Source organism: Pungitius pungitius, chromosome 12 (genome assembly GCF_949316345.1).
Source record: "Pungitius pungitius chromosome 12, fPunPun2.1, whole genome shotgun sequence".
NCBI lineage: Eukaryota > Metazoa > Chordata > Actinopteri > Perciformes > Gasterosteidae > Pungitius > Pungitius pungitius.
Window position 1 is genome coordinate 7,619,355 of NC_084911.1, and position 12,346 is coordinate 7,631,700.

At 45.2% G+C, this 12,346-nt stretch overlaps 1 protein-coding gene across 5 annotated transcripts in view; it reads left to right on the forward strand.

The window, feature by feature from the left end:
• Positions 1-4,532, forward strand: part of rnf213a (ring finger protein 213a) — a 28,254-nt gene extending 23,722 nt beyond the window's left edge. For 4 of the 5 annotated variants that reach the window (XM_037477546.2, XM_037477550.2, XM_037477549.2 and 1 more), the window contains exons 57-67: positions 327-421; positions 512-763; positions 961-1,093; positions 1,378-1,461; positions 1,538-1,718; positions 1,960-2,161; positions 2,244-2,321; positions 2,485-2,682; positions 2,924-3,013; positions 3,150-3,328; positions 3,459-4,531. In XM_037477546.2, the coding sequence (XP_037333443.2) occupies positions 327-421; positions 512-763; positions 961-1,093; positions 1,378-1,461; positions 1,538-1,718; positions 1,960-2,161; positions 2,244-2,321; positions 2,485-2,682; positions 2,924-3,013; positions 3,150-3,328; positions 3,459-3,612 (1,646 nt within the window). In that variant the 3' untranslated portion in view covers positions 3,613-4,531. Of the gene's footprint in view, positions 1-326; positions 422-511; positions 764-960; positions 1,094-1,377; positions 1,462-1,537; positions 1,719-1,959; positions 2,162-2,243; positions 2,322-2,484; positions 2,683-2,923; positions 3,014-3,149; positions 3,329-3,458 lie in introns of all 5 variants that reach the window. The other variant, XM_037477547.2, reaches the window with a different exon arrangement.
• The last annotated feature ends 7,814 nt before the right edge of the window (positions 4,533-12,346 follow it).

Genomic DNA, 12,346 nt, shown 5'->3' on the forward strand with positions numbered 1-12,346 from the left:
GATACTGTTTTTGCTAGTAGAGTTTCTCATATCGCTCCAAATTTAGTTTCAGGGCAATGAGAGAAAATAGAGAAGAGAGACGTTGAAGTTATATGGAGTCATGTCGGGTCACTCAAGGGAACAAATGCGGGTCAGGATTTCACTATGCAAAGTTACTTCCAGTTTTCCATATGATCCGGATTTATGTGGTAATGTAAAAGTTGTAGTTCACTCTTGTAACTACGGACTTATTTAAGTAAATGTGCAACTGATGTACCTTGATCACAGATACAGTAAACTGGATTACTTTATGATGACTATTAAGCACAGCTGGCCTTTTCTTTCAGGGCCCGTTCCTTATGACAATGGGCTCTCCACCAAAGAGGCTAGAAATGGATGGGAGATGGAAGTCAGCACCGCCATCGTCACGCCCCAGCTGAAGGTAGGAATACAATATAAAATAGAATTTCATCCAACCCTTTAGTGGAATTCGTGCACATAACACATCCCCTGAAATTCTTCTCGTGCACAGCACTTGGATAGACGGCTGAAGGAAGTGAACACGTTCATCCGGACGGACTCTCGCATCTCAGCCAACCCAATCATGAAGCTGATGTTTGGCGATCCTCTTCTCTTCTTGGCCTCGCTCCCCCAGAAATCTCTGATCCACGGTTCTGCCGTGTGGTGCTGCAGGGAAAAAGTGTCTCTGCTGAGCCTCACCCACATTGTGGAACAGAATGATGGCAAAGACACAGTGCCGGTGCTCTGGAGATTTCTGCATAGGGTAAGAAATTAGAGACCAAACATGGCCGTCCACTTTTTAAAAGCCAACGAAAGAGTCCCGGGTCTCACTTATAGCTACTTTAGTCCATGGTGCTTGAATGCTCTGAGTTAAAAAGTTGCATTTCCCTTCAAACCAGGTCAGAATATATAAGGAATGCTGTTGAGCAATATAAGCACCATACACTTCTTTGCTTTTAGGAAGCAGAGGTCCGAGCAGTGAAGCACCTTCCTGACATCCTCACACTCCAGAGAGACCTGGTCAAGAAGTTTACAAACATCACTGAGCTGACTTGTACCACCATTGCCGAATTCCTCCAGGGTCAGAAAGCAGGTACTGAAACCAACTGCTGAAGACGGCTTGCTATGACTTACTCTGCACGAGATAAAAAGTTCCACGCAGTTCCTAATTAACTCTTATTCGGAAACGTCATAGTTAGAGTCACTTAGTAGCACAGTGGCTGGCAACGAACGGATTGAAAATGAGTTGTTTTTAACCCAAAAGTAGACCGTGAATGATTCATCTTAAATGTCTTCCACACCTCAGTCTATCCAATGTGCTCAACTTCACGTGTGTCTAAACTCGGGAGGTTTTTGTTGTTTTCCTCATGTGTGCAGTGTCACTGAAAGCCTGGTATGAAAAATACATCCAAATCTTCCTGACAACGTGGAATCAGCTCCGAGTGTCTTTGGCCACAAACGGTAACTACAAACCCAGTTTGTGACACCGGCCGGTCCACCATCTCCATCTGACTTAAATGGGACTGTCCTCCTTCAGGTGAAATCAAGATCCCAGCAGAGTTCTGCCAAAAGGACCTGGACCACAACAGCGACTTGAAGGTGCTGTTACCACGGCGACAAGGCCCGGGCCTGTGCTCCACGGCACTTGTCAGCTACCTCATCGCCCTGCACAATGACCTGGTCTACTGTGTGGATAAGCACACCGGGGAAGAGACCAGGTGGGGGCGCTCATGCCACATTTTTCTCACTTGCACATGTTTGGCTGTAAGAGCACGTCGTGTAAACTCCCGACCCGCGTATACGGACTGCGTCTTTGTATCGCTTTTGACTGAGGCACTGAGGACAGAAAGATAGCTTTTTCATAACCGAGTCACAGACAGAAGGAAGGAAAAAAAAAGGGTGTTTGCAGATGGATTCCCATAACCCTGTGACCGACCGGTTCGTGTCTCCCTCCCCCAGCTACAAAGTGAGCCCCGCAGATCTGACTGACCTGCACGTGATTCGGTACGAGCTGGAGAGGGACCTGATGCCGCTGGTTCTGTCCAACACCCAGTACAGCATTGAGAGGGGCCAGGAGACTCTCCATGAGTACGACTTGCCCAAGATCCAGCAACAGATCGTCTCCCGCTTCTTACAGGGCAAACCTCTCATCACTCTCAATGTAGGAAAGCATAAGCCAAGCACAGAAATGAATCCTCTTTGTTTGGGGGAAAAATTGTTGAAAACACCACTTTGTTCCACAGGGCATCCCTACACTGGTGAACCGACACGACCGCGACTATGAGATTATCCTAAAGGATGTGAAAACAAAAGTCCAGCAAGTAGGTTTTTGGTCTAGAGCCAGTCCTGGAACTACCTTTTTTATTTTATCACGTTGTATACTAAACAAGTGGCTGTCAAATGATGTATGAGACAATACTCCCTGTGTGTGTGTGTGTGTGTGTGTGTGTGTGTGTGTGTGTGTGTGTGTGTGCGCGCCAACAGGAGCCCCTTCCGACACTCACCCTGTCTGCCGTTGCTGGTGAGCTGCACTCCTACAGCGAGGTGTGTGAGGCCCTGTCCACGCTGGAAGTGGCCCTGGGTTTTCTCGCCATGACCGGGGGAGAGCCTCACGTGCAGCTGTCCTGCTACCTGGAGGAGGTGCTGCAGATGGGAAACCAGATGGCTGCGCATATCCTCAAGGTCAGCCTAATTGGGACACCGATTGTTTTATCCCGTTGCCGTTCTCCCACTTCCACTGACAAACTTTGTTGCTTTTTAGACAAACCATTTGCCAAATTGACACCTAGGAGCCAACCTTTTTTTTTTTTTTTTTTTGTGCCGTGATATTTGACTTTTACAAACCAAAGTTTCAATTAGATTAGGTGTTTTTCATGTGCTGGGCGTGAGATAAAACGTGTTGTTCTCCCTGTTTTGTTCACAGGCGCTGAGCATGTGCTGTCTCAAGCATTGCATGTCTCTGTGGCAGCTGCTGGCCTCACTCAAATCAGAAAGAATGCTGCGGCTGAAGGGGGTAAGGCATCGGTACACAAATACACCGGGCTAAATGTTGTTCTGTGCGATAGCAATTTTAGTGATGCAAGTCGAATTACATTTTGACGTGTGTTGAAAGCGTTGTATGATGATTTATTTTGCCTATTCTTCTCCAGGATCCATTTGTGGAAGTCTCAGAGACGTACAAAGTGACCCTGGGGGAGGACGAGCACCGGCTGCTGACCGGCTTCTTCTCTAAGAGCAGCGCTGACAATTTCCTGCTCGAGATGCACGAGTTCCTGCTGCTGGTCCTTAAAAAGCCCAACGCACCTGACACCTACAGGCCCAACTGGAGGTAAACCCATTCCATCTGCTAACCATTGTATGTGTCAATTAGTTCTTAGAAATTAGATTATGTTTATGTGTGTGTGTAAAAATGGGATGTCAGATCACATGTATAAAGTGTGCATCTTGTCTCTTTAAAGCCTGAAAAGCACACTGGTGTCTTACATGGAGCGCAAAGACCTGGACGCCCCCCCTGATGTGGAGGAGCTCTTCCCAGAAGAGATCTGCCTCTCCCAGTACGTTGAAGCCTGGAAGTTCATTATGGCCTTCAAGCAGGAGCGCGGCCAGAGGTAATGGCGACTAAAAGAGCAGCTTGTCTACCTTCTTAAACTTTGTATCAGTCCCTCTGAAGAAGTTTACAATCATGGCGAATCAAGAATATTTAAGCTGCATTAAAGTGTGATATGTTTATGCAGAGGAGATTCGCCTTTTCAGGAGCACTAATATTGAGCTTCATAGTGCCATAAAAACACATTTACATCTCCCCTGTATTATGGGTTTTTGCATTTTTTTCCTTTTGCATCAACTCTCCTGGTTTTGTTTTATTTTCGTGAGCATCTACATGCAGAGAGTTTCCACACAGTTGAAAATCTCCTGTCATGCACTTTACTTGGAATGTGAATTTGTCTGTCCTGAAAAGAGAGGCAGCAAAGACAATCTGAATGCTACTCAGGTACAATAAGTGGATACCTTTCCCAAAGCCACTTGTCATTTCAATTCCTTTTGTGTCTTATGCATGTTAAACTGCATTCAACTTTTTTTAAATTCGCTGTCTTAAAAGAAATCTAGATGCTGTATACAAAAAAACTTTTTCTTAAAATGTAATTCCAGTTTTGATTTCATTTAATTTTCAATATATTTACATAATAGAATAGTTTGCTTTATGTTTGTGTGACAATACATACTGTCTAAAATAAAGCATGCATGTCCCAGTTTGTGTCTTTGTTCTGCAATGCATAAGAATACACAAATGTTGCCTTTCTAGCTAAATATGGACTAACATTTCCATAACTTGTCTATTTGTCTTTGTTCTCATCTGCCATTGTAAGCAAACTGGGTCATTTCCTCAGTCAGCCTTGAATAGTTTTAAATCCTGTAGTCACAGTGGAGGGTTCGGCGGTGCTTAGATTCACCTCCTGTGAGAATAACCTCATTTATAAGCGTCTTCCATTGGATATATATCTCTTTTGTTCTTGTCATGTAACATTGCCTTCAGCTTCCAGGGTACTGATCATAAACAAAAACAAAACTTATTCTCTCACTCTAACGAGTGTTTTACTGTAGATTCTTGACAGCATTACTCTCAAGTGAGTCTCAATTCAATTCCCCCTTATTTACATGTTACATCACTGCCCAAGACCAAAAGAGGCTCTCCATGATGGAGTGCTCAGGAAATGGCTGCCTGCCTAAGGTTATGACTTTCTGACCCCCCATTTGGGTGGGGGGGGGGGGGGGGGGTGCTCAATGTGTTTCTGATCAGGCTGATGGAAATGATAAGGACAAGACCGCTGCTGGACGGCTCCTTAATTTAATTTCCTCTATACCAAAGCAGTGTTTAGCATAACAATGACAAATGGAAGCATGCGCCTGTGAAAGTAAACCACGCCAGCGACCACCCTCCAGGAGTCCGCAGCCTGTATAAATAATATCCACGAGAGGAGTCAAAACCTGTCGGGTTCGCAGATTTCACCCGAATACCTGCTTTTTAAAAAAAAAAATCTTGTTTTACTTTGCTCAGTAGAAACATAATTACGCTTGTGATCTAAACTATGAGTCATGGTGAAAAATAGCTGTGTTGACAGACGTGGTCGACGCGGTTAGACGGTCACTAAAGCCGGGGCGGGAGGTGCTCCGCCACCAGGCCTGAGGCGACTATCTAACCGTGTCCTCGCTGCTCGTTAGCAAACCCCCGAGTTTGGAAGCTCAGTACTGTGAGGTTAATTAAGACACCCAGCTCAGTCCTGTAGAACAAGCCTCACTGAGCAAGTTCAATTGCTTTCACTTCCACTTCTGTAGGCTCCAATGCCAACATGCCAGCAGTACAAAGGGAAGGATACAAAGAGGCCAAATGATTCACCCCCCCCCCCCCCGCCCCCCCCCCCCCATCCCCAACCGCTCTCTGTTTTTTTCTGTCTTTGTTTCGATGAGGAAGAATGGGGGGCTGAATTACTGTGCATCGTGGCTCAGATTTAACGATATTCATAGTTAATGGATAGTTGGGATCCGGTCACAAGCAGGAGGATTTAACACAGCCTGGATAATAATGTGCAGAAATGCCTGGCTTGCAGCTACAGTGTGCTGAAGGGTTTTGATTTATCCCTCTGAATTATGGGAATTTTGTTCTCCGACAAGTTGCGCTACGACTCATTAAGGCACTTCTCCCGGGGTGGTCCTCTATTTTGAACATTGATTAAATGAGCATTGAGACTCTGGTATTTTAGAGCGTTCGAAATGTGACCACATTGTAAACTCATATTTAAAAGACAAGGCTCCTGGAAGCGCTATGATCGCACCGGAGCCCGCTTTAAACGCACGATAAGTCTCCTGCATGCAAATTCTCCCATACATATATATATATATATATAGATATATATAGTGTGTGGCGTATAGGACAAAGAAACCAACAATAGAGTAAGGCCCATTTTTATAAAATACCTAAAAATTGGTCTGTCTCATTTCATCAAACTAATGCGTTATTGATGGTTTGGAATGTGTCCAGAAAAAATGGGTTGTGCCCTTGGTCCTAAACTTTCTCCCCACATGGTCCCTGTAACTGTAATGCCCCCAAAATAATATTTAAAAATGAAATATGTTAAATCTAGGTCAGCAGTCCTAATCAATTCTCCCGTTTATATTTGCCTTTGGGTTATCCTGTTGTTTCTATTAACCCTTCAGAGACGCCCCGTGAACTTCACAATCCAGTTGAAATAATACAAAGTTCAGCTTTGAATCGTCACTTTGCCTTGATCTGTGGAGGAGCTTCAGACTTAACCCTCTGCAAAACAGCCTCAGATATTCATCAAGTGTACACCTTGGGGATCCAATATCATTCACAGGCACCGTCGCCAGTCAGGCGCTCCCAGTCTAAAGGGAGCTAAGATTTTAATGATTGTGGTATGAAATCAGTACCCCGAGAGACACCCCTGAGACCTCAAAACGCACAACAACAGGCTACCGTATTTTCTATGGAGCATTACATGTGCTTTACTGGCGGTCTGGGAAAATGTTTTCTTTAAATTAGCCCTTCAGGGTGCTGCTGTTATTGCATTATTATCAAATTAGTGTTTTTTAATTAATACGTCATCTGAAATGTATGTGCAAGTAGGTCACGGTGGGGTGAGAGCAGAGAGCGTGTCCAAACTCTCAGGTTGCTCGACCTCCAGCGCAATGCTGAGAGAGAGAGAGAGAGAAAACAACCTCAGTGAGCACATATGTGAATTATATTAGCTAATTGTGTGCACTTCTCTTTGCACTTAACACTTGAGTTGTCCTCCAAGCACAAGGAAGAAATTAAGAGCCCCGCTGCCGTGTTGTGCTATTAAATACGTGAAGAGAAAATACAATTACCAGTTAAGTGGGAACATACCACATGGGATTACGAGGGGCGCAACATTTTTCTTTTGGGATTTCAGAGGGGTTTCTTCTTTTCGCCGCGCAGATGCAGGTTTACCAGCAGCAACACTGTGCGCTTCACATGCAAGCCGAGCGCGGATAGCAAACCAATCCCATTCTGTCTCAGAGTTCTTGACATCTCTTTTTTTGTTGTTGCGCTAAGTAGTTAACTTTGTAAAGTATTGGCTCTCCTTAGTGGAAAAGGACTGTTGTAGCATAACACTGAGTCGCCAGTCCAAGCGGAGCCTGCTGCTAAACTCACCTTGGGCAGAGACCTCTTAAGTGTACCTGTTTCATAACTGCAGCTTGACTTTCAAAACCAAACCAGCTCGGCCTTCGCCTTTCCATAACAATGAAACCACATGTTGAGTCTGATTGTTATGATAATATGAGGGCTGAGTTTTGAGAAGCCCAGAAATGTGTCTGGCCCAATACTAAGATGAAGCAAAGGCAAAGATGCCTTTAGTTGGGTGGACGTTCTCCAACCGAATGGTTTCCGCCGGTGCTCTTGTCCCGGTGTCCCCACTCGTGTTTACTGTCAGGTGCCCACGGTCCAACTTCAAAACCCCAAACCCGTCCTCTGCCAGCCTGTGAACCACCTTCCCCTCAACGCTGGCTTTTTAAGCTGTAATCACTCTGACACTCTTCACCTCGTCCGCACCAGACAACACACAGAGGGAATAATTATACGTGGTGCTTGGAGCGCTTACCTCTCTGGCCTTCGGCAGGCATGGCTAGATTTGACTGAGGAGGATTTAGCAAAACTTGTCAGGTTCCCACCCAGGTTTTGCCTCTGTGTGCTCTGACCGTGTGTGTGTGTGTGTGTGTGTGTGTGTGCATTGTTTCCTGCCAGGGGACGGACGGCCATTAAATACTGAGGTGCTTTATACTTTCAAGGTTTTACTCGTTAACATCACTATAGATTGTTGTTGCGCAAGATTTGCAAAAGGTTTGACAGTGTTGGATTTTAATTCCTGGAGGGGTTCTGATTTTATAACATGGAATCAAACCACAGAGAAAACAGTTTAAAATCGGGGGGGGGGGGGGGGGGGTAGCTTGGAGCTTTTACAACACAAACTCTCCAAACAGTTTCTGATATCACAACTAAACACTGTTCTCTTTTCTCCCATTTGCTCTCTCCCAAACTCGTCCTTCTTACTTTCTCTTGAGCTTTCCTGCATCTCCCCTCCTTTCACTCTGCGTCGTCATCTGACGGCTTGTGGCTGTGAATAGATATTGACTATTCTGCGAGAGGTTTTGCTTACCGCGGATACCGAAGCATTAGAGTGATTGCTACCGGTGCCAGTGTTCTGCGGGAAGCCTTCCACAGTGTATGGAGGTGCTGACAGTTATCCTACACAAGATTAGAGACCTTGGATTATGGGTCATTTTTCTCCACCTGGTGATGAGAGACTAGGAAAAAAACGTTGCGTGTCACAATGTCAAGACCCCGAGGAACGGGGCCGTCCTGCGTGAAAGTAAACCAAAGCCTCCGTGTTTGTTTTGAACATTGGGCTTGTTCATTTTTCAGAGTTGTGTTAGCTGTGGCCAATAACACGCAGTGTTAGTCGTGGAAACTACGTCACTTTTTACCTTGCCCTTTGACCTTGGTGTTCCCCGATGCCTGGGGCGGTCCACAGAGGAAGATGCCTCCAACTAAGCCCTCCTGTGGTCAGGGCCTAAGCCGGTGTTGGGTTTCAGCGCGCCTCGCCTCTTGGCCCCAGCACAAATACACAAAACACTCTCCGATTGCACTTGATAATATTTATCCTCAATTATAATTCCGCAGATATGGATTCTCGAGTGGAGTACAGTGGCAGCAGACAAAGCAGAGCGGCCTTGAGCCTCCTGCTATGTCTTGCTGAGGCTGGGCCCCCACATGAGCCCCAGACAATTCATGTTCTCTTCAGCAGTGGGGCAAAAATAAGCAATGTAGCCATTAAGAGCTCCAATGCATTGGAGAAACACTTTGCTGTATATTTGTCCTTGTGTTGAGTGCATGCATTGCTTTGGTGAAATGAGAAACCAGCTAGAATACACACTTAGTGTCACACGTGAGGGGCGGTCACAGTTTAAATAAATGAATCCAGCTCCTCATGAGACTGCAGCCTCGTCCGCATTAACCCCCTAAACCAGGCAAGGCCGGTGTATTAATTGCTTCAATAGAAGCCATGAACCATTAAGTCGGTTATGCACACACACAGTATGAATAATATGCATGAACGGAGAGAGCCATAATAAGATGATTAATAATAACCGGATGATTCATAATTTCCCGAATAGAAACAACACTGTCAGATTGTTTGATTTCGCCTGCAGAGTAGTTTTAAGGAAGAAGGGAATGAACCATTTGTGTTCTTAAAGTTGAGCGTTAGTCAATCGTTTCCCACGATATTCTGGCCAAAATGTTCAAATATTAAAAGTTAATGTTGAGCATGCAAGAGTATTATTTCTGGCCTCTCGGGGACAGCAGAAACGAGCTGCGATCTCAACATTTCTCCCTATATTACCAACTTATCAAGTCAATTGAGGTAATAATTGCCTACAGCCAGCAGACACAGATCAATAAAGTGTTTTCTGAAGGATATTTGTTTCCACCTGGCCTGGTTTGTCCAATAGTAAATACTTGGTAAGACCTCATTGTCTGAAACCGCGGCAGCCCGTATGCCTTGAGATCATCCGTCTCATCTTGCCAGCGACCACTGTAAAGCCCGAGCTCTTATTGGGGATAAGCCTGTGATTTGTTGGTTGTCTTGGCTATTAGAAATGGCATCAGAGGACTGAGGATTTTTCTTGCAGGGGAAGTAGAGGGAAATAATGAGGGGAAGGAACTGCTGCCAACCGCCGCTTTCTAACCCCGATCGCACATAGAGAGATCCGTGTGTAATATTGTTTTTACTGGCAGGGCCTATTTTGGGCAGGTCAGCACTAGCCTGTGATGCCCAGGAACGACATGCATGTCATTTCCTGCCAGGGCCGGTCGTTCGGGTTATTGCTTCTGCTCTTTTTGGAAGCCCGCTCATGTTCTGTCTCTGATTTCCAAGCGGAAACGTGTATATTTTTCTCTTGTCGACATCGGCAATATTTCCAGGCAAATGACGTCCGTGAAGGTTTGGGGTTTTAGAAAACTTCAGTTTATAATCAAACATACGAAATGTCTGAATCGGACCATTTATAAATATGATCCCGGAGTGCTCATGGCTTTGAGGAATTGCCTGTTTACTCTGCCTTGTAATGTCCCGTAGGTTGGATTTCCAAACTGTATACATACAGCTTGCACAAACAATACAGACTAATTACAATGCATCTTGAGTTACATGATATTTAGCTGGTGATAACAGGAAGGTCACATGTAATTACAGGTTATTAACGAGCACACTGACTAAAATGAATGTTGTTTGAATGTTCAATATCTGAAGGAAATCAGCTCCACTTTTCATTTCTGAATGTGATTGGTAGATTTCACTAGCCTGATGGTGCCAGACTCTGCTTACACTACGTCCCACCATTACTGACCGAGCGATGGTTCGTGTGCAGCGTGATGTTCATCAACAGTCAGATTAGTTCCCAGTCTGCACAGCAAACACGGCCAATTAAAATGTTCGCTCTGAATTCAGTGGTTTCGATTTCCCAAAACCAAGTGATGCAGCGTTGGATCGGACACGACGCAACAAAGTGACTCAAAGAGATCGGAGGCATCGGAGTTTTCAAACCCACCGAGCGATGGGAAATCCCCAACTCGTTCGGGCTTCGGGTTCTTCAGGGGGGGGGGGGGGGGGTGGGGGGCAAGAGGTTCACCCTCCCAGGGGCCCCGCAGCTGAGCATCAGTATTCCACAGCCATCCCAAAGTTGGCGCACAGCCCCGAGACGTCAGGGTCCACTCAAACAGTTCGGAGAGGGGAGGAAGGATCACGCTGCAGCCTCTTGACCTCGGGGTCACGTGCTCAGCTGAGAGGTTCTGCCGTGGATAACAGCTGGTGAGCTCATGCAAACAGTCGATGCCGCGGATGAAGTCGTAACGAGGCCGTAACTTGAAGCCTCACACAGTGGCACCAAGGGGGGTCTTTCTAGTTCTGCGATTTGCACCCTATTGGACTTTGATCTTTTTCACATGTTGCCATCAGGTATTGTATGCTAGCAACACACTCATAAATAAAGTAACCCGAATAACAGACATCAAATCAAATCGAATCAAATTTATTTATATAGCGCTTTAAAACAACCACCAGGTATCCAAAGTGCTTCACATCAGGAACTAAGAATACAACAACATATCTTGCAATTAAAAGAATGATACGTTAAAAAATAGTAGGATCAAAAAAGGTTACATAGAGACAGGAATAAGAAATTGTCACACCACTACTGAGTATTAAAAACCATTCTAGTCGTGCCACACTGTCATTCGGTTTCATGGGCAAATACATTTGCAAATCATCTGCATAACAGTGAAAAGACAGCTTGTGCTTTCCTATAATAGCCCCCAACGGCAACATATATAAAGAAAAGAATCCAACATGTGGAAGAAGAATCCACATGTAGGATCAAAAAAGGTTACTCCCCCCCCCCCCCCCCCCCCCCATCGACTCGTTTAATGGATTCTTTATCAGTCGGGTTCCGTTCGAGCCGTTTCAACTCCTGGCGGCGGAGAGGATGATCAGCGGTGGAGGAGGCCCAGGCGATAGATAACCTGCGATGGCCTCCCGCCCACGCAGAGCAGATATCACACAACTGTCTCCGAACTGTGCGATAACCAAGGGGCCCGGCAAAACCTGTGGAAGGCAATTTGTTCTTTAGGTTGTTTATCAAGCAAAATGGGAAACGTTGAATGAGTATGAATCAGGAGTTGGTTGCCGTGCATCAGCGATAACAACAAACTTCCAAGCACACTGGCAAAGGGCTTATATATTGTACCCATAACAAATATGAATTTACTCAACTGATCCTCATAACTGATCCTCATCATTTTCCGGTGTTAAGCAATAGTGTTGAAGTGCGGAGTTGAAATCACGCTGCAAAAAGATTAAACTCTTACAGAGTCAAGTCAATTGTACGAAAGAGCTGGAGTCATTACGCAGTGTGAAGATCAGATTCATTTGCAACACTTAGTAGAGTTAAATTAACTGATGGGTTTGAAATGTAACTGTACACACTGTCACAGTTCTTGGTATCAGGCTTAACTCCATGTAATATGGCGCATGGATTGATGAGGAAGCGCCAGGAAACACAGGGTTGTTGGTTCGAACCCTGGCCTACCCATGTCTCATGTCTCATGTCCCTGAGCAATACACAAAACCCTGAATTGCTCCCTGGGCTAAAATATAAACTCCATGTGTTAAAAATGCAACACAAGTTGCTTTTAATAAAAGCATCAGCTAAATGACGTATTCAACACAGCAGATTTATTTTGACATTTATT